The sequence below is a fragment of the Lolium rigidum genome, chromosome 3 (genome assembly GCF_022539505.1).
Source record: "Lolium rigidum isolate FL_2022 chromosome 3, APGP_CSIRO_Lrig_0.1, whole genome shotgun sequence".
NCBI lineage: Eukaryota > Viridiplantae > Streptophyta > Magnoliopsida > Poales > Poaceae > Lolium > Lolium rigidum.
The window spans coordinates 14,963,879-14,985,506 of NC_061510.1; the positions used below are offsets into that span (position 1 = coordinate 14,963,879).

At 45.8% G+C, this 21,628-nt stretch overlaps 2 protein-coding genes across 2 annotated transcripts; one reads left to right on the forward strand and one right to left on the reverse strand.

Annotated features, from left to right (window-relative positions):
* Positions 1 to 676: 676 nt before the first annotated feature.
* Positions 677 to 1,528, forward strand: LOC124694370 (strigolactone esterase D14-like). The gene has a single exon (XM_047227363.1). The coding sequence runs from the start codon at positions 677 to 679 to the stop codon at positions 1,526 to 1,528; it is 852 nt and encodes a 283-aa protein (XP_047083319.1).
* Positions 1,529 to 3,497: 1,969 nt separating this feature from the next.
* On the reverse strand, positions 3,498 to 8,636 carry LOC124694371. The gene is made up of 12 exons (XM_047227364.1): positions 8,550 to 8,636; positions 7,124 to 7,813; positions 6,749 to 6,835; positions 6,551 to 6,604; positions 6,399 to 6,443; positions 4,995 to 5,060; positions 4,851 to 4,907; positions 4,671 to 4,732; positions 4,457 to 4,577; positions 4,171 to 4,248; positions 3,928 to 4,034; positions 3,498 to 3,790 (listed from the first exon to the last, which is right to left on the reverse strand). The coding sequence occupies exons 1-12, from the start codon at positions 8,634 to 8,636 to the stop codon at positions 3,763 to 3,765; spliced, it is 1,482 nt and encodes a 493-aa protein (XP_047083320.1). The 3' UTR covers positions 3,498 to 3,762.
* Positions 8,637 to 21,628: the final 12,992 nt, after the last annotated feature.

The window sequence follows — 21,628 nt, forward strand, 5'->3', positions numbered from 1 at the left end:
ATACACGCGCATACACTCACCCCCTGAACGCATACATGCACACCCTACCCCTATGAACACCTTCGGAAGACTGAGCCAGCGGATTGGATTTTAAAATTGACGAACTCACCACAGGTGTCTCACTGTCAACGGGAACATTGCCTCCCACTGAATGAATATTCCATCTTTATGAGACACACAGATGTCAAACATGGGGTTTGAACTTTGGTGGGCTGGGGGTACAACCATCCTCCTAACCACCCAATTTCAGAGTGATCCTCACTCATTTTATATAGAACACATAAAAATATTAGTTTCTCGCAAAACTTGACGAACACACTTATATTATGAAGATGTACATGTAGAATTTTTAATCAAATTTTTTAATATTTTAAAATATTTTTTTTTTGATCGAGGGAGCATACGCACCCGGGAGCCAAATAGAATTTCCGCAAGTAAGATTACGACTAAGATTTTTAAACCGTGAGTGAGCTGTAACCAGGAAAAATGGTTCACGTGGTACGAAATTAGAGGTGACATCAGTTTGACTTGACTGAGAATCAAGAATTAACACCTTGTATTTTCTTTGAACCATCCCGGCCTACAAGTCGCATGACTCCGCTGCAGCTGGAGTACATCCTAGTTGTCGATCCACGCACGCGCTCAGCCCCAACGGCAGCCTGAAGAAGAATAGAAGATGGTAGGAGCGCCGCCACCGAGCGGTGCCAAGCTGCTGGAGATCCTGAACGTGCGGGTCGTGGGCAGCGGCGAGCGGGTGGTGGTGCTGTCGCACGGCTTCGGCACGGACCAGTCGGCGTGGAGCCGGGTGCTGCCGTACCTCACCCGCGACCACCGCGTGGTGCTCTACGACCTGGTCTGCGCCGGCAGCGTCAACCCGGACCACTTCGACTTCCGCCGCTACAACAACGGCCTGGACGCCTACGTGGACGACCTGCTCTCCATCCTGGACGCGCTCAGCATCACGCGCTGCGCCCTGGTGGGCCACTCCGTCTCCGCCATGATCGCCATCCTCGCCTCCATCCGCCGCCCCGAGCTCTTCGCCAGGCTCGTCCTCATCGGCTGCTCGCCCTGCTTCCTCAACGATGGCGACTACCACGGCGGGTTCGACGCGCAGGAGGTCCAGGAGGTGTTCGACGCGATGACGGCCAACTACTCGGCGTGGGCGACGGGGTACGCGCCGCTGGCGGTGGGCGCCGACGTGCCCGAGGCCGTGCAAGAGTTCAGCCGCACGCTCTTCAACATACGGCCCGACATCTCCCTGCACGTCTGCCAGAGCGTGTTCAGGACCGACCTCCGCGGCGTGCTGGGCATGGTGAAGGCGCCCTGCGTCGTCGTGCAGACCGCCCGCGACATCTCTATCCCGGCCATCGTCGCCGCCTACCTCAAGGCCCACCTCGGCGGCCATACCACCGTCGAGCTACTGCCCACGGAGGGCCACCTGCCTCACCTCAGCGCCCCCAGCCTCCTCGTCCCGGTGCTTCGTCGCAGTCCTACAAACATGGTGGCAGGAACTTGCATCGATCAATAGTTGGAGACCTAATTTGGTTCCTTCCTCCTCTTCACATCCTCCACTTCTTTTATCTTAATGACTGCTATATTGTCTTTGTCCATTGTCCTCAGTTGGTTCCACAAAAAGTCCTTCAGTGCGCGTAATGCCGAAACTTCCTTATCCTTGTTTGAGGTCAGGGTCTCATAAGCTTGCTTTAATTTTCTTAGCTCTTTTCTTATATATCTTGCAATGTCCTCATAATCCGCATTGTTTTGACTCATAATCCGATGTCGACAATGTTGCCAGAGATGGACAGCTCCTCGAGCAGGGGCAGCTCGGCCCCCGGTGGGGGCATGACGGTGAGGCTTCTCGTGTCCACCTCGATTGAGGTGGCGCGGTGGAAGCAAGGCAGTACCATGGTGACACGACGGCCTCGCCTAACCACGTGATACTCCTCCGGGAGGACGAAGACGATCTCCTCCGGCGAGAGCCGTGCGGCGGAGCGCAGCAATGACTTTGCATAGGCGTCGTCGAGCTTGCCCTCCGCCGATGGCATGAGACGGATTTCGAGGAGGGATACAGCGGTGCGACGAGGGATGCGGGCGAGCGCCGATTTGATCTTGCGTGCCGGGACGTTGCGGAAGGTGAGGCCAGGGAGACGAGCCCAGAGATCACGCCACCGGCGCGAGAGCAGGCCGGTGCGCGCGGCGGCCCTGGCGCAGGGCAGGCGTACAAGAACCTGGAGGAGCATGTCGTCAGGGAGGGCGCTGATCCGATCATCACCGTATCCATGTTGCGGCGGCGGCCTGCGCTTGAGGCGCTGTCTCGGTCGCGGTTCCATGGAGGACGAAGATGAGGAGTACGGACTACGGACGGAGTACCCCGTGCAATTTATTTTCTTTGAGAGAAGAACCCCGAGCAAGCCCGTCATCACGGCCCATGATAGAGTCTACAGTTCATCCTGTTGGGCTGTTGGGGCAGATTAACACGTATGTCGCGTCGTATCGCGGGAACACGATCTTGGCGGATGCACTAGTAAACAAGAGCAAAAAAAAAAAAAAAAAAAAAAAGAGCTAAGTAGCTAAGTCAATGATGTAGTGTACTTCTATCTCCATCCCAAAACTTAAGTCTTGTACTTCTTTCGTTTTAGTTAGAGATGCATCCGTATGTAATCTCTCCAATTTTGATTCATATTACTTGATGCTAATATAGTTGTATCTAGACAAATTTTAGTTGGAGATATATTCATCTTAGAAAAAGTTAAAACACATATTTTTAGACGGAGGGAGTATTATTTTTAGAAAGTCAAACTAAGTTTTTACCAAAAAATCATTAACATGCAAAATACAATATCAATATTATTAGATAGATAATAAATATGTTTTCGTATAGTATCTACGAAAAGCTTATATTTATTGATAGATTCTTTCTAGAAAATTGGTCAAATTTTACTTGGTTTGAAACAAATAGTACTGTATATAGTCTATATTACTCAAATGATCAAAGACCGACTGTAAGTAGCTTAAATGAACAGATCATGTATACTTGCCAAGGTGCTTATGCAACAGCGATGGATGTAGGGAGAATCCTGGCATCTTGGACCAGTGCATCCACAACCTCCCAAGTAGAAACTCCAGAAGCCGTGTCTAAAGATCAAATGGTCCAAGTTTCTGAAGAAGAATAAATAGCAACTGAATATGGCAGATGATCCAATTGTCCAAGTTTCTGAACAAGACTAAATAGCAATTGAACATGGCAGAAAATCAAACGCAATTTTGGTCAGTAACCTGACGAACAGCAGTGGTGTACCCAGAATCATACTCAGACGAAAGTCGATGTATCAACAACAGCTTTCCTTCCAAATTGAAACTGTGCATCAAAGGCTCGGACTCGACACTGTCTCCCCTAAACTGAAACTTGTGCTCCGGCCTGTCACCTCTCTCAAGTACCCGTTCCTTAACAGTTCACAAGCACACACACAAGTTGTGCAAGCGCAAATCCCAAGCCATATCCCACTACTGATTCAATTCATCGTAGCACGTGGGATTCACCATTACATCAAACTAAATGGTGGAGTTAGAAAAACAGTGTCAAGCCAGCAGAGTTGTTGGATGAAAGAGTTAACTTCTCTAGCAACCTGCCTTAGAGTTCCATACGAAGGGAACAACTAAATATGGTTAGGCGCAAAAAAGAGGATGGAGCACTTTTCATGCTTTTGCAATGACCTCAACAATAAACGCCAACAGTAGCAGGCCTGTTCAGAAATCAATTCATCATTCGCCGAAGATGGAACGAAGTCCCCTGAAACAAGCAAGCAGGCGATTCAGTCATTTCTTCTATAGCAGTCGCAGGTGATAGACACTTAAGCTACATATGAGTACTCTGTAGAATGTAACTTGAGTGATCAATTTTGAACTCTAGGGAGGGAGAATGCATACCAGCCCAATCTCCTAGTGAAATAATCATGGTCTAGGGACACTGCAAGAGCGAGAGTGACAGCCCTTTCAGGTAAAGGCAGCGCGGTAAAAGTATGAACTTTATCCGCCTGAAAGAACCGATGAAATTTGAGTTTCAAATTTAAGATCAGCTTACTGAGCAGTTAAGGTGGGCATGTAATATAACACAGGCACAAAATCATTCAGGTAGAAGCTTCTAAACTATTATCGCATGGCAACACTTACATCTTCAGGATCAATAAAACTCCAGCTATTACCAACACTGCCAAAGGAAATTGCATACTGACCAGCATCCGTGAAGACCTGCGGTAAGCATAAAACCAAAGTTAAGCTCACCAGTACTGGAAATCCCAATCTTTCTACATGAACAAGAAACAAAACATGAATTCTGGGAAGACATGGAATGAGAATCATGTCCTCAGAGTCTTTAGCCAAAATGGAATCGTCTTAAAGCAGAATCATATGACTTTGATGCATGTCATGCATCTCCTCTCGCTCAAAAGGACCCTACCTCCCAACCAATTCCCCTCGCCTTGCGTTGAATCTTGGCTACTACATTGTCATTCTCATCAAGCAATGTAAAGGTCCAGCTCCAAAATCCAGGATTTTCCACCACAGCAAATTGCCTATTCCTGATAGCAAATTAAACTGTCAGGTATTATAACAAGACTGACACCCAAAATAATTGACTAACTGAAAGATATAAGGGAAGAGGACCACGTCACCCTAAGTACAAGTCATAAATTCTACGCCAAAGATGCCAACGGCTGTGGACTACACCTATCTCCTGGCCAGAAAGAAATCATAATATTTAATCAGAATCTTTCCTGTATATTCATATGATAATAGGATACTATTCCCATCAAGATATGTTAAAACAATCGAAGTCAAAAATATCTTCGTACCTTACCATCCATTTCTGCATAAATGGAGCTGTTGATCCACCAAAAAGGCCGGCGAACCTAAATTAATAAAACATTAAGCTTAATCCAATACTGTAACTGTGTGTATTCACAACAGAATACAGCAATGGCCTTCTGAGATCATACCGTGAATATCTCTTTACCCTTGTGATCAATAAATTCTGCAATGAATGGCCGTCTCGACCTAAGTAGCTGAAACATCAGGAAGAAGTATATGTTATAAGGTAATCATCTCCACCAAGAGAACAATGAATAAATAAACAAGAAAGATATAGCACAGTAAAAGGAGAAGATATAGCACATGACTCTTTCTCATACCTGCTATCGTAAAGTGCCATATACAACAAACTATTAGCATCGTAATTTGAAGCTGTACCTCAATCAAGACACATAACCAAATAAATTTTAAATTGTTATCAAATGAATATGGCAGATTCAATCGACAAGTGCGCCGTAAAGAGAACACTAAGAAACAGTATGTACATACCGAAGAGGATATAATTCTTATTATCATGGGACATGGATATACTACCAACTACTTCCTCCACTAGAGTCTTGAAAAACTAGACGTTCAGAACATGATTTCAGATACAAACGTGAGGTTGATTAGGGGGGCTTATTTATCACCCTCACCATATTAACTAAAATTCATCGGAGTTATAACACAAACCATCAATGCACCCTAGTGCCGTAGCAGTAGGACTTGTCTCTAAAAAAAATTCAGAACATGCACCAAAGTGCATGTCATTTGTATTAAGAGAAAGAAGCAATAGATTTATCTGTGATTAAATGCATAAAAGGCTCAAGTGCTTGTCTTTGCATGTTTACTCACTTCGCTGTTTTTTTCTCTATCTGTCAACCATTTCTCATGAGGTTTCATATTTTTCCTTGCTTGGGACATGTTTGGCACAACTGGTTACTCGGTCATTATGATATACATAACATATGGCTACACATTTAAGAAGTGATAAGACCATTTTGTGACACGAGTCTCCTTCAGATGAGGGAAAATGAGAATTTCTGCTTCAATTTTGATACATGCAAGAAGTAGATACATGGACAATTATAACCAAATTGCTAACTCATGGTGACAAATGTTCATGAATTTTACCCAAAAACATTCAACATGAACATTTCAAGTACTGTGGGAGTAGATTAGATTGTCTAAAGTTTATGCCATACCACAGTTTCTAATTTCATGATTACGTAAAGTTATTTGTTCATGTCTGGCTCACCAGAATGTTTTAAGTTGCCAAAACTTTTTATTTTTCATCACAAACCTTCCACTTGTTTGCTACAACTAGTTGGTCGGTTGCAACCAAGTTAGGACAAAAGTTAAATATTTCCAACCAGCACCCCTCCCCAATCAATATATCTGAGAAATCAAAAGTACTATGACACAACTCATTTTGTATTTGGAACAGTACATGGTGTATATCAAATCTCTGATCTCTGAACCAAATTTAATAAATTGGTATATGATGTAATAGAAATTTATTCAGGACCAACAGAACACAGACAAAAACATACCTGCCTAAGGATGAAGTTGCTTTTCTCTCGAATAAGACCAACAGGCTGGCATGGGAAGGAGAGACAAGCCAATGGTTACAACCTAGAAGGCTGAAGCGAGAAGAGCAAAAGATAGTACAGGAATCAAACTTGATGCAGTATGGAAAGAGAACGCTCACAGTTTTTCTGCGAGGAGTGCGTGGATCCTTTATGATGTATCTAGTCTCCTGAAGTTGGAATGACAGTAGTGATGACTGAGTAAGTTGGGTGAGAAAACAAGAATACAGAAAGCAGAACTTGGGGAATTCTCTTGGGCTATGCTATGCATGTGTAGTTCCAATGCCGAACATGCTACAAAATAATACAGTCACCTGCTGGAACCGAAACATGATATTTGCCCATTCTGCACGCTTGGTGATGATCAGATTCGCCCTTGAGAGCAGAGGTTGCAGTTTGTCCTAGAAATGCATGGATATAGAGAATATTATTCCAAAAAAAAAGCCATAAACTTTACACATTTTTTATATAATGAAAATAGCTCCAGGGGGGTGAAGTAGCAAACATCAAGTAGGAGTAGCTAGGATTGGCCACTATTTCCCCACCAAAAGATTGTACATTTGACACTCTTCTGCCCTATCCAATTATTCATTTTACCAGCATTTAATTTCCAGTAAAAGTTGTCAATTCAAAAAATTTAGTTGGTATCTGCGATGGACATAACGAGTTGCGGTCAGAGAGGTGCTTGCCTGAACGAGCGCGAGGTCTAGTTCTTCTCCATGCTGGTAGCTCGTCGACGGCGCTTTCTCTTCCTTGCCGGCCGTCTGCCAAGACCTCACGAACGAGCGCCCCAGCGCTGCCACCTTGGAGTTGACGAACGCGCGAGCGGCGCCAGCGAGACGAGCGAGCGAGACCCCCGGCGCACCACCGCTCTGCGAGACCGCGCGCCGCTTCCTGGGCTTCTTGTCAGCACCCCGCCGCCGCTTCATGGGCTCCTCGTCGAATCGGACCACGGCGTCAGCAGCGGCGGGCCTCTTGGCCGCATCCGGGTGCTTCTTGAGCTCCTCGGACGGAACCACAGCCACCGCGACCGCGGGCCTTCTCGTCCTCTTCGCCGCATCCGGCCGCCTCTTGGGCTCCTCGGACCGGACCACGGCCTCGACAACCGCACCCACGCCCGGGGCGCCGCCGCGGCCGCCGCTCGCGTGGCTGGTGGTGGTTCTCGCCGGTATCCTCCCGGCGGCGGCCGCGTGGGAGAGCAGCCGGGGTAGCCACCTCATAGGACTAGGAGAGAGGGATGAAGGCGCGTGCCGGAGGCTGTAGAAGGTGGCAGGAACTGGAGGCTCAGCGGCGCCGGCGCCGCCGCCGTTAGGGTTTGGGACGGCGAAGGAGGGCGTTCCGGCAGCCCGCCCTTCCACCACTGACCACTCTCTCACGTACTACTCAAGTTTAAGCATTGGCAATGGTAATTAAGATGCTGGCGCATGCCTCTCAAAAAAAAAAAAGATGCTGGCGCATGCGCTTCAAGACAAAGATTATCTGTGACTGAACAAGGTAACTCCTGTACCTCTCAAGATGTTGGGCTGTAGTAGTATAGTGGTCAGGTGTGCAACCGTCCTTGTGGGGAATGGGCTGAATCTGTATGTGCAAATGTGTGAATGGGCTGATGAGCCTGTGATAAGGGTCCAGCCGTGGTACGAGCGGAACCATGAATAAAATGAACTGGCCGTGGACTTTTGAGAAGCACAGTTGCAAGTGGGCTCTTATTGTCGGACTCGTCTTGACCGTGCATTGGCTTCGACGACTTGGTGCACACGCTACCCCCTAGCGGAATTACACCATATATGTCGGCGTCAACTTCAGACCACCTACCCATTCACCTGCAACTCTCGCCACGGGAGCGGCGAGGGGAACGTACCAGTCGACCGTTCAGGTATGAAGGAATGTGGGAATCACATGACGTGTTTGACCCCTTTCTCAAGTAGGCTTGGCAGGAGGGAGGTCTCAGTGGAAATTCGGAGCAGATGCGGAACAAGTTACGCACTGTGTCTAATGATCTCATACATTGGAATGTGAACACCTTTGGAGAGGTTAGGAAGCAACTGTGAAGGAGCCTAGAAAGCAACTGGAGCTTTTGCGGGGCCGACCTATGAAGAGATAAAGTTGTGCAATCACCTTGTCGAGCTTTAGCATCGGGAAGAAACCATGTGGCGCTAACGCTCTCGTGTCCAGTGGTTGAAGGAGGGTGACAAGAACACCCATTTTTCCATCAGAGGGCTAGTCGGTGGAAGAAAAAGAACAAGATCACCAGACGTGTAAGCCTGAATGGTGTGGTGACGGAGAACCCCAAGGACCTTGCGGCACAAACTCGGGAATTCTAGCATAATTTGTATGAGGCAGAGGGAACCTCGCCTATGGAGGCAATACTTGAAACGGTTCCTTGTAAAGTCTCGCAGGGAATGAATGATGACCTTACTGCTCCATACACTGAGGAAGAGGTCAAAGCGGGACTTTATCAAATGTTCCCTACCAAAGATACATGCCCTGATGGCTACCCGACACACGTTTTCCAGCGGCACTGGGAGCTTTGTGGTAAGGAAGTGACGTATGCTAAGGAAGTGACGTATGTTGTTCTTCGAATCTTGAGAGGGGAAGACAGTCCAGGCGAGATGAATGAAACTTTTATTGTGCTGATTCCAAAGGTAGTGAGTCCGACATAGTTGGGCCAATTCCGGCTCATTAGCCTATACAACGTGATTTAGAAAATTGCCTCCAAGGTCCTCGCCAATAGATTGAAAAAGATACTTCCAGAGATAATCTCGCAGGAGCAGACAGCTTTTGTGCCTAGGAGGCTAATAACTAACAATATAATTAGAGCTTACAACACTTCCTGAATAGGAATAAACCTTTGAAGCATAGACAGTATGCACTAAAGCTAGATATGAGGAAGGCATGCGAATCGTGTTGAGTGGTCCTATCTTGAAGCCATCATGCTAAAGCTAAGTTTTGATGTTAGATGGGTTGATCTGATTATGAGGATAGTCCCGACTGTTACCTTCTCAGTTTTGTTCAATGGCACCCCCTTGGAGGCTTTCAAACCTACGAGGGGTATTCGCCAGGGTGACCCCATATCCCCGTATTTGTTTTTGCTCACAGCGGAGGGCCTTTCGTGCCTCTTAAAATCCAGAAGTGTTCCATCATTGAAGCTCCCAGGATTAAAGGTGGCTAGCTCCACTCTGGCGGTCAATCGCCTACTGTCTGCTGATGATAGCTTGCTATTTGTGAAAGCGAATGTGGAGGGAGCGGGGGAAGTTGCTGAGGTCCTTGACATATACTGTAAGACATCGGGCCAGAGGATAAACATGGATAAATCCTCTGTCTTTTTCAGCAAGGGATGTCCTGCAGGGGTCTGTGCTGCAGTCAAGGAAATACTGAATGTGCAAAATGAGTCTCTAAATGAGAAACATCTAAGTATGCCTTCGGATGTGGGTCGTTCTGTTAATGGAGCTTTTAATTACCTCAGCGATAGAGTATGGAAGCGTGTTCAGGGCTGGCTAGAGAGCCTACTATCTTGTGGAGGGAAGGAGATTCCAATAAAGTCAGTGGTACACGCTATTCCAATTTATTCAATGTCATGTTTCAAATTTCCCACAGGACTCTGCCATCACATCAATGGTTTGCTTCAGAGCTTTTGGTGGAGGAAGCCGAGATGGTAATAGGAAGACGTGCTGGGTTTCTGGGAAGAAATGACCATGCCCAAGTATATGAAGGTGGCCTGGGCTTCGGGGATATTGAGCTCTTCAATCTAGCCCTCCTTGCTCTTCAAGCATGGAGGATTCTCCAAAACCTTAGTGCTGAGCTCTAAGATTCTAAAGGCTGTGTACTACCCTGCCATCGGATTCTTCAAGGATGAGGTCGGTACTCATGCTTCTCAGATTTGGAGGTCTCTTGTTGAGGCAAAGGATATTCTCAAACAAGGTCTCGTTCGCAGGATAGGGAAGGGTGAAACCACGAATGCATGGAATGACAACTAGCTCCCACGGGATTATGCTTTGCGTCCAATTGCATGCAAGAAACGGGATCTGCCGACCAGGGTTGTTGATTTCATCAAGACGACAGAGGCAACTGATACGTCTCAAACGTATCTATAATTTTTGATGCTCCATGCTTGTTTTACACCAATTTATATATATTTTGTTTACACTTCGTTGCACTTTTACATGATTTCCGACACTAACCTATTAACAAGATGCCACAGTGTCAGTTCCATGTTTTCTGTTGTTCTGTATTTCAAAAAAGTTATACACGAAATATTCTCGAAATTAGACGAAACAAAAACCGAAGTCAATATTTTACCGAAACGAAGACGAAGTCCAGAGGGGGGGGGGGGTCGAAGAGGCGCAGCAAGTCGGCCAGACCTACCCTAGGCGCGGCCTAGACCTGGCACGCGCCTAGGGGTGGTCTGGGCCCACTAGGCGCCCCACCGACCTAAATCCTCCGCCTATTTATACATCTTCTTGGGAAACCCTGGATACCCGAGCCTCCATCCACGAAAAGTTCCGTCGCGGCCACCATCGCAGAACCCATCTCGGGGGTTCTGAAGCTCTTCCCAGCACCCTGCCGGAGGGGGAAATCATCACCGGAGGCATCTATATCGCATTGCCCGCCTCCGAAGTGATGCGTGAGTAGTTCATCCCTAGACTATGGGTCCATAGCAGTAGCTAGATGGTTGTCTTCTCCACTTTGTGCTTCATGTATCGATCTTGTGAGCTGCCCTACATGATCAAGATCATCTTTATGTAATCATATATGTTTGGTTTGCTGGGATCTGATGAATATTGTATACAATGTTGAGATTGATTATATATTCATATCATATGTTATTTGTGATCTTGCATGCTCTCTGTTGCTAGTATAAACTCTGGCCAAGTGGACATTTGTGACTTTAAGAGGGGGTATTTATGCTCGATAGTAGGTTCATGCCTCTAGTTTTCTGGGAGAGTGACTTTATAACTTCTAAGATTGTAGATGTGCTATTGCTACTAGGGAGAAAACAACAATGTTTTATCCGAGGGTAATTCTATTGTTTACTTTACACACATTGCTTAATGCGATAGTATGTTTCTTGCAACTTTATACTGGAAGGGGTGTAGACGCTAACCTGAAGATGGATTATTAGTCATAGACGCAGTTGTCTTACGGTCTATGTATTATGTTGTAATCCCCATATCAAATCTTAGAGTAATTATCTTGTCATGTATTGATCGATATTCTGTCAATTGCCCAGCTGTAATTTGTTTACCCAACATGTTATTTCTTTATTGAGAGACACCTCTAGTGACCTGTGGACCCCGGTCCTTCTTCCTTTACTGATAAATTCAACTGCAATCATGTTCTGTTTACTTTCTGCAAACATCTCCTTCCATTCGATACGTCTAATCCTTTGTGTTCAACAAACCGGTGAGATTGACAACCTCATTGTAAGTTGGGGCAAAGTACATTGGTTGTGTTGTGTGCAGGTTCCATGTTGTTGCTGATGCCGGTAGTGTGCTCTGCCACTAGTCAGCCAGCAAAACCTTCAGAAGTCACGCATTTCTCCTACTGGTCGATTAAACATTGGTTTCGTACTGAGGGAAAACTTGCTGCTGTGCTCATCATACCTTCCTCTTGGGGTTTCCCAACAATGTGAAGTCGGCGTAACGATAAGCACCATCAGCAACCTGGGATCTAAACCGATTGAAGGAGTTCTTCCTTCCGATGGACATAGAGGTTAAGCTCGATTCCAATTGGCACGGGAAGGTATGATGATTTCTGGGCGTGGAATTATGAATGCACAAGTGTATTCTCCATTCGATCTGCTTATCGCATGCTGGTTAGCACAAAAAGGCGTCGCACAACCTTGCTTGAGGGCACTGCAACAAGCTCTGATCAACAACGGGGAGAGAAGGATTGACCTCGTTGTGGAAGGTTCAGGTACCGGCCGGTACCGGCCAAAATTAGAATCTTCATGTGGAGGTTGGCTAATTAAGCACTCAATTCCGAGAGACAATGTTCGTTTTCACCTCAATATGGCAGCAGCCAACTCTTGCTCGCTATGCAGGGCAAAAAACTCGTGGCGTCATTCTCTCCTGGAATGCAACATGAGCCGCACTGTGTGGGCTCTCGTGCCGGGTACGATCACGGAGTACATGGAACACACGACTGAACCGGAGGCTAAGCGGTGGATCTTTTCCATGATCCGCACCCAGAACCATGAGGAGCTGACGAGATGCTTCCTGACCCTCTGGGCCATCTGGTTTGCACGACGGAAAGCTATCTATGAGAATGTGTTTCAGAGTCCACTACCAACTAATCTGTTTGTGGAGTCTATGATGAGAGATCTTGCGGTGACTACCACATGCAAGATGAAGAGACCTGCCCCAACAAAGAGCGCAAAACCATCAAAGTGGGTTGCACCACCGCTTGGATATGCGAAGATAAATGTGAAAGGATCGTATGACACATAGAGGGGGGGTGAATAGGTGTAATCTCAAATTTTAATACTTTTTCAAATTAGGCTTGACACAAAGGTAAATTCTCTAGATATGCAACTAAGTGAATTCACCTATATGACAAGATAGCAAGCAACAATACAAGATACACGTAGTAAAGGCGGTGAGAGGATAGAGGTAACCGAGGTGGAGCACACGGAGAGACAGTGATATGATTCCCGTAGTTCCCTTCCTTTGCAAGAAGGTACGTCTACGTTCGGAGGGGTGTGGCGACACGAAGTCCAACCAACGCCACGAAGGCTCACCCGATTCTCCTGTGAGCAACGGCACAAAGGCCTAGCCCACGCTCCACTAAGCGGTTGCCTTGAGGTCGCAACCGGCACCTTTACACGAAGCTTGGGGCACACATCCACAACCAAATTGGAGGCTCCCAAGATGTAACCACGAAGCTTTACACGAAGAGTAGCTTCGAGGTCACCTCACAAAGATACACTAAGAATGTTGATGAAACACAAATCCCTTTGGTGAAAGAGTAGATCTAGGTCACCTCTACCAAATCCTCAAGTATGGTGAAGTTTGGTTGCATGAGTAGAGAGATCTAGAGAAAATGGAGCTCAACAATGTTATCTCAGATTTTTGGGGAAGAAGAGCTAAAAAAGAGACCTTTGGAGAAGAAGCCCTATTTATACCCTGTGGGAAACGGCCCGTTTCGAGCCGTTGGAGATCTGACCGGTAGTACCGGCCAGGTTGGGCCGGTACTACCGGCCCTGGTCGAGCAGCGTGCAGACGACAGAGGAGCGGCCACGTGGCCAGGAGGAGCCGGGCCGAAGGGGGGGGGGCGGAGCCTCCGGTCGTGGTACCGCCGGGGCTCCAACCCCCCTGGCTTCTATACTGGGGCGCGGGGGCGATATCCGGTACCTTGGGCGGTACCAAGGCCGGAGCCTCCGGCCGTGGCCAGGCCGGCGGTACCGCCCAAGCCTCCGGCCGCTTTTCTCTTCTCCTTTTTCTTCTTTCCTTTATTTCTTCCTCTTTTCTTTTCTTCCTCCATTTTCTTTTCCTTTTCTTCTCTTTCTTTCATCTTTCATACTTTCTTCCAACAAACAACCATACACAACTTATCAAATGATATCTTGCACTCTTCAACTTTTGGGCATTCCAGGTATGCAACAACCTACAAATCTTATAAAACGAAATGCTCATATATAATCATTGTCATCAACACCAAAACAACTTATAACGGAGATATGTTCTTTCAATCTCCCCCTTTTTGGTTTCTTGATGACAACATAAGATTTGCATAAGAATTGATTATTTGAGCAAAGAAAGTATAAGATGATATAATAAGCTCCCCCTAGACATGTGCATCCAATAGAATTAGCATTTGAATAAGAAGCACATACTCTAGGATCAATATACTCAAGCAAATAAGATTAACCAACAAGTGCAAAGATAAAGAGTAGCAAACAAGTTCATCACTTGCACTTGAGAAGAGACAAGCATATGTGAGTAAAGACAAGTGTTGAGTTTAGAGATCATACCACATGTAGTCCACTTAGTCTTTACCATAGATAGCTAGATAGATAATGTCTCATACATAAATAGATAGCCCCTATGTCTCACACACATAGATAAGGTTCATAAAGCCTAATAAGTAGTTCTCAACAATAGATAACCATAAGTCACAAGCATAAAGAGTCAAAGAAAATGCAAGCTTGTGACTTCCCATGCAAAGCCCGAACCTATGGTAAAGAGCGATGCTATCGTCCCTAGAGATCAAGGAAGTCCCCGCCAATGTCGGAGTCGACATCATAAGATGGACCGCCTTCACCATAAGACCACTGGCTATGAGCAGAAATCCACTGAGGCTTCGGAAGGATAGTCTCTTCAGATCCTGGAGGAGACACTTCCACACCAAGCTTGGTCATGATGCTCTTCTGACGGCGTAGAGCTTTCTTCTTGGCCACATAGGAGTCATACATACGCTCTTGAATATCCAGCTGGAGGCAGAAGGTCTTTTTTACCTTGATCTTGAGCTTGGTGTACCAAGAAGGCTCGAGGTGAGGGTCATAAGCGGACGCAGGTGGAGGCCCCCCAAGGGCCATATGAGCAACAAATCCATCGATCCTGCGAGCAGGAGCAGTGGAGGGGTCTGAAGGACCTGCTATGGCTGAGGGAGCTGTTGTGGCTGAAGGAGCTGCTGTGGCCGAGGTAGAAGCTGAGAGCTTATGATCCTTGATAAGGAGGTTCTTGCGAGGATGATTGGCGAGGGGAGAAATCGGTTCCAGAATGGCACCATCAAATGTCTGACGCCACACCTCAGAAATAAGCTTCATGATGTAGGGAGCAAAGGCAGGAGACCGCTTCTCCACCACATGCAGAAAAATCCGGTTCCATAGGCAATCTATGACATCCATCTTCACACCCTTGCCCTTCCGGAGGTGTGTTTGAAGCATCAAGTCAATGACAAAGGAATGAATCTCATCAACGTTACCTACTTTGACGGCAACGGTCTCACGGTAGATGCGAAGCATGATATCATAAACGGGTTGAAGACCGGAAGTGAACCCAAGCTTGCATTTACCGGGCATATAGAGTGGCTCAAGAACATCCTTGATGCTTGCATTAGAGTCCCCATGAAACCTCCAACCACTAAGACGGTCATCTTCACAATTTTATGGAATAGGATAGCCAAGAATCTGTCCAAAGTTGCTCCAAGTGGTAGTGAGGACCTCATCCCGAGTCATCCAAGTAATGGAGCGAGCCTTATCTTCATGAAAATAGACCGTGGCAAGGAACTGAGTCACAAGGTAAGGATCATAGTTGCATTTGAAAGACATAATGGGAAGCAAACTAAACTCCTCGCAAATCCCAAGTGCTTCATGAAAGTATGCATCCTTCTTCAAATGGTCAATGTTGATATACCGTTGATCAACCACCTTTACCTTAGGAGGATAGACTTCATTGAAAATGCGCTCTTGAACCTCGGTGTAGAAGTGGCGGTTGCGGGTGCGAGAAGACCGAGGCCCCAAGTAGGGGTTAGAGGTGCGAATGTCCAAGTATGCATGAAGGCGGACATTGCCATAAGACTCAATAGCCTTCTTCCCTTTCTTTTTATTTGCCAAGGAAGCTCCACGAGCAGTAGTGGCACGGGGTAACACTTCATCTTGTTCGACAATCTCATCCTCAACGGCCGGAACCCCACGCCTCTTCCGTGGTCTCACCGAACGAGAGCCACTAGCACCTGTGAAATAGACGGACAGAGTAGGGGGACATATTGGATAAGTGCACAAGCTCATCTCTATGGAAAACCAAAAAATGTCTTTGACCCAAAATACACATGCATGATGGAGAAAAAAAATTGGCCACACATTAGAGGTAAGTTGCTACATACTAGATGTTAATGGTGCTACATACTAGAGGACATAGATCAACAATAGATACAACCTCATAGTGCAAGATTTAGCCAAAAATCTAAGCATGTAGGACCAAAAAGCAACACAAGTATGAGCCTAAAATACGTCCAAAATACGCGGAGAGAGGAGTCAATACCGGAGGCCATGGAGGAGGGGAGGTAGGGGAGGGCTCCCACGGAGCCGATCCGGCCGGAGGGCGGCCGGCGAGCCGGCGGCGGTGCGGCGGCTGTGCGCGTGCGTGTGTGTGTGTGCTGAGGAGCGAAAGGTGGGGGGCGCTGTGCGTGGTGTGTGTGAGTGTGTGGGGATCGACCCCTCCTGGGTGGAGGTACCGGCCCGAGGCCGGCGGTAGTACCGACCAGGCCCCGGCGGTACTACCGGCCTGGCCAGGCCCGGGTCGGCAGCCCCCGTTTTTTTTTTGTTTTTTTTAAACACTGGGGCTTTGTTTTTTTTAAAAAAAAAACCCCTTTTTTTTAAACAACACCCTTGTTAATATTAACACAATTTGATCAAAGATAAACATGAGTTTGCCAATTTGGTCAAAGATATGCATGTTTTGAAATGAGCTTGTGCAAGAGATAGAATGTGTTATAGATGTGAGAAAGGCTTAGGATGGACACTAAGAGAGGTATGGTACTATGAACTCAAGTTTGCAAGGATCAAATCAAGAGAAAGCCAAACATTGAGCCAATTCCCAGAAGAACATGAAAGCCCCAAAAAAAATTTCATGAAGATCCAATTAAGACCAACTCTTCACAAGGAGGTCGGTGGCCTAGGCCACCATATATGAGTGATAAGGTATGGCACCGCGAAGATATATCTTGGGCCCAAAACCAATACTCATCATTGAAGCTCACATATCATTAATTGTTATAAAGAGAATGATTTTTTTAATGTTGGCATTATGGGGGGAGGGATAGATCAATAATTTAAACCGCACTCCCCCTATTTCCATGCCCACACCTAAACCAAATAGAAGTTGAAGAATAGGTATGTATGCAAAGTGTTCAAGCCAAGCTACTTGAATCTATGATATTTAGCTCATTCCTCAAGTAACAAAATCTTGCTTCATCAAGAGGCTTCGTGAATATATCCGCAAGTTGGTCATGGGTACCAATGAATGACAACACAATATCACCCCGGGAGACATGATCTCGAATGAAGAGATTCCGAATCTCAATATGCTTCATTCTTGTGTGTTGTACGGGGTTGTATGCAATCTTGATGGCACTTTGGTTGTCACATAAAAGAGGCACCTTGTCACAAGTGACACCGTAATCCTTTAAAGTTTGCCTCATCCATAAGAGTTGTGTTCATCCACTAGCGGCCGCCACATACTCGGATTCGGCGGTAGAGAGAGCTATACAATTTTGCTTCTTAGAAGACCAACACACCAAGGACCTACCAAGAAATTGGCATGCCCCGGAGGTTGATTTCCTATCATCCTTATCTCCCGCCCAATCCGAGTCCGTATAGCCAACAAGTGAGAATCCATAACCCTTTGGGTACCATAATCCAAATCTTGGGGAATGAACCAAATATCTAAAGATTCTTTTGACCGCCACTAAGTGGCTTTCTTTAGGAGCGGCTTGATACCTTGCACATACACCTACACTCAACACAATATCTGGTCTAGATGCGCAAAGGTAAAGCAAGGAGCCTATCATGGAGCGATATACCTTTGGATCCACGTCCTTACCACCGGGATCAAGTGCAAGATGGCAATTGGTAGCCATTGGGGTCTTTGCACCATTTAAGTCCTTCATATTGAATCTCTTGAGCATGTCTTGAATGTACTTGGCTTGGCAAATGAATGTTCCTTCTCTCAATTGCTTGATCTCGAATCCAAGAAAGAACCTCAATTCACCCATCATGGACATCTCAAACTTGTTGGTCATAAGCTTTGAAAATTCTTCATTAAAAGCTTTATTAGTAGACCCAAAGATAATATCATCAACATATATTTGGCAAATGAAAAGCTCCCCATCAACCCTCTTAGTAAAAAGAGTGGGGTCTATTAGCCCGAGTTGAAATCCACGGTCTAGTAACAACTCTTTAAGGTGCTCATACCACGCACGTGGGGCTTGTTTAAGGCCATAGAGTGCCTTGTCGAGTTGATACACATGGTTAGAGAACTCGGGATCCTCGAACCCGGGAGGTTGCTTAACAAAAACCAACTCTTTTAGAGGTCCATTTAGAAAGGCACTTTAACATCCATTTGTTGCAATTTAAAGTTATGGTGAGAAGCATATGCAAGAAGGATACGGATGGACTCAAGGCGAGCCACGGAGCATAGGTTTCACCGAAGTCAATGCCTTCCACTTGAGAGAAACCTTGAGCCACCAATCTTGCCTTGTTCCGAATGACAATGCCATGTTCATCTTGCTTGTTCTTGAATATCCACTTCGTGCCAATAACACTGCGACAATCTTTGGGCTTCTCTACTAATCTCCATACTTTGTTGCGCTTGAAGTTATTGAGTTCTTCATGCATAGCATCCAACCAATCCGGATCTTCAAGTGCATCAAAGACTTTCTTTGGTTCCACCATGGAGATGTAAGCTTGGTGATCACTAAAGTTGGCTAGTTGTCTCCGGGTGGTCATTTGCTTCCTTAAGTCACCAATAACTTTGTCAATTGTGTGACCTCGAAGTTCCAAGGTTCTTGCAACTCTTATTTTACGACGGGCTTCAATGTCTTCAAAAGAGCTTTGAGACATCACTTGGTCTTCTTGACTATTTTGATCCCCGTCTTGACCATCAATGTGAGCTTGCTCAATTGCTTGAGTTTGCTCTTCATCATGAGGTTGATCTTGGACATCACTTGGGTTTGCACCATCATCATTGGGTTGTTCTTGATCAACACTTGGTGCTTCTCCATCAAACTCATTAGGTTGATCTTGTCCTTGATCTTGCTCATGAGAGGGAGGGTCTTGAGCTTGTTCTTCGGTTGGTGTAACATTGTCCACAAGATTCGGAGCTTGTTGAGCTTGTGAGGATGAGGGTTCCACTTGAGTACAGCATAGTCCTTCCCGAGGCGCCACACCGTGTCCCTCAATGGGGAGATGAAATCCCGTCCCCATTCTTACTATGGCGTCTTGAGGTATTTCATCATCTGCACAAACATCATCTTGCCCCACTTGGGAGCCATCATTTTCTTCGAATTTCACACTACAAGATTCAATGACAATAGCCGAGACTTTGTCAAAGATTCTATAAGTGTGAGATTCGGCACCGTAACCAACAAAAATACCCTCCAAAGCTTTAGGTGCAAATTTAGACAAACGAACTCCTTTGATTTTATAGAAACACTTACAACCAAATACTCGGAAGTAGGAGATATTGGGCTTGTTTCCGGTGAGGATTTCATAAGGAGTCTTATTCAAGCCCTTGTGGAGATAAAGCCGGTTAGCGGAATGACATGCGGTGGAGATGGCTTCGGCCCAAAAGTCATATCGGGATTTATACTCCGATAACATAGACCTTGCCATATCCATGAGAGTCCGGTTCTTCCTCTCCGCAACACCATTTTGTTGAGGGGTGTATGCAGCGGAATATTGATGTCTTATCCCCTCATCACTAAGGAAGTCATTGAGTGTGTAGTTCTTGAACTCGGAGCCGTTGTCACTTCTAATTGCCAATATAGTGAGGTTGTGTTGACGTTGCACTTCGGTGACAAAGTCGATGAAGATTTGTTGAGTCTCATCCTTCTTCTTGAGAAAGAAAACCCAAGTATATCTTGAATAATCATCAACAATAACCAAACAATGTTTCTTCACACCAATACTTGCATGAGTAGTGGGACCAAAAAGGTCCACATTAAGGAGCTCCAATATTCTCTTGGAAGAGATGATGGTCTTGCTTGGATGCGGAGAATCATGCATTTTACCTTCAACACAAGCCCTACAAACACGATCTTTGGCAAAACAAACATTGTCCTTTAGTCCCACAATATACCTTGTGGAGACTTTGCAAAGTCCTCATGTTGACATGGGCCAAGCGGCGATGCCACAACCAACCCACGTCCGCCTTTCCGAATAAGCACATCACATTTGTAGTGGTTTTCCCCGAAAAGTCAACCACATATAAGTTGTTTTCGACGTACCCAACGAAAGCGACTTTTAGAGTCTTGCTCCACAAGAGAACCACAATATCAATATCAATGAAGACGGCGAAACCCATCTTGCCAAGGGCATGAACGGATAATAAATTGTAACCAAGAGTCTTGACAAGCATGACGTCCACAAGAGTAATGTTGTGTGCAACCACAACCTTGCCAAGACCCAATACCTCGGATTTGGAGTTGTCGCCGAATATAACGGTCCACAAATCCACGTTAGGCCTCAACTCCGTAACGAGGTCCTTGCCGCCGGTCATATGACTTGTGCAACCACTATCAAGCACCCATTTTAATCCTCCGGCGGCATAGTCCTACATAAGATCAAGTCTTTGTTTTAGGTCCCCATTTTGCAATGGGTCCTCTTTTGTTAGAAACAAGGGTCTTAGGAACCTAAATAGACCACGCAATATAACCATCATATGGACCAACATATTTAGCATAGACATCTCCATAGTAATCATGGAATAGCACATAATGAGGGTTATATTTTCCCGCAAAATTATTATGAGTGGTATTGTCCCTAGTGACATTACCACCCACAACATTTTTCTCCTTTGCTTGTGCGGGCTTGGCCTTCTTGTTCTTGTTAGTGTTTAGCCCATATCCAATCCCCTCCTTCCCATTGTTTGATCTTTGATTGCTCAAAAGATCATCCAAATTTTTCTCACCTTGGGAAGGAAAGGACTTAGCAAACTTGGCCTTCAACCTAGTGTTCTCCTTAATAACATTCACATGATCACAAGAAGAAGTAGAAGAACAGGGCATATCATTTTTAGTTAATTGAATTTGAAGTTGCTCATGTGACTTGGTAAGGGTAGAGAATTCACTTTCCAAGGCCTTGTGAGTCTTTTCAAGTTTCTCTAACTCCTTAGTTAGTTTAGCATGACCAACACCAAATTCAACCTTTTCCTTTTTAAGCACATTAGATAAGGCAATAGCATGATCACGCTCTTTAGTGAGGTTGGATAAAGTTTCATTGTGAATTTCCTCAATGGAAGACAAATTTTCCTCTAAAGCTTCTCTAAGCTCTTGTTCTTCCCCAAGAGCTTGAGATAACGCACCAATCTCATCGGCATTTTCCCTCTCAAATCTCCCCTTGAGATCAAGGATATCATTGACATGTGCAAGCCTATCCAAGATAACTTGGACATGCTTTTTGGGTTCTGTTATCACCAGAATTTGACCAAGTCAGAGGTGGGCCGCGATCGAAGATGGGTGTGAAGAAATATATACAA

Coding starts and splice junctions, on each gene's coding strand:
- LOC124694371 (XM_047227364.1), bottom strand. CDS start 8,636: ATGGGTGTTCTTGTCACCCTCCTTCAACCACTGGACACGAGAGCGTTA. Junction 7,814..8,549: donor CGATGCTAAAGCTCGACAAG/GTGATTGCACAA, acceptor AAACTTGAGTAG/TACGTGAGAGAGTGGTCAGT. Junction 4,578..4,670: donor ATTTATGACTTGTACTTAGG/GTGACGTGGTCC, acceptor ATTTGCTATCAG/GAATAGGCAATTTGCTGTGG.
- LOC124694370 (XM_047227363.1), top strand. CDS start 677: ATGGTAGGAGCGCCGCCACCGAGCGGTGCCAAGCTGCTGGAGATCCTG.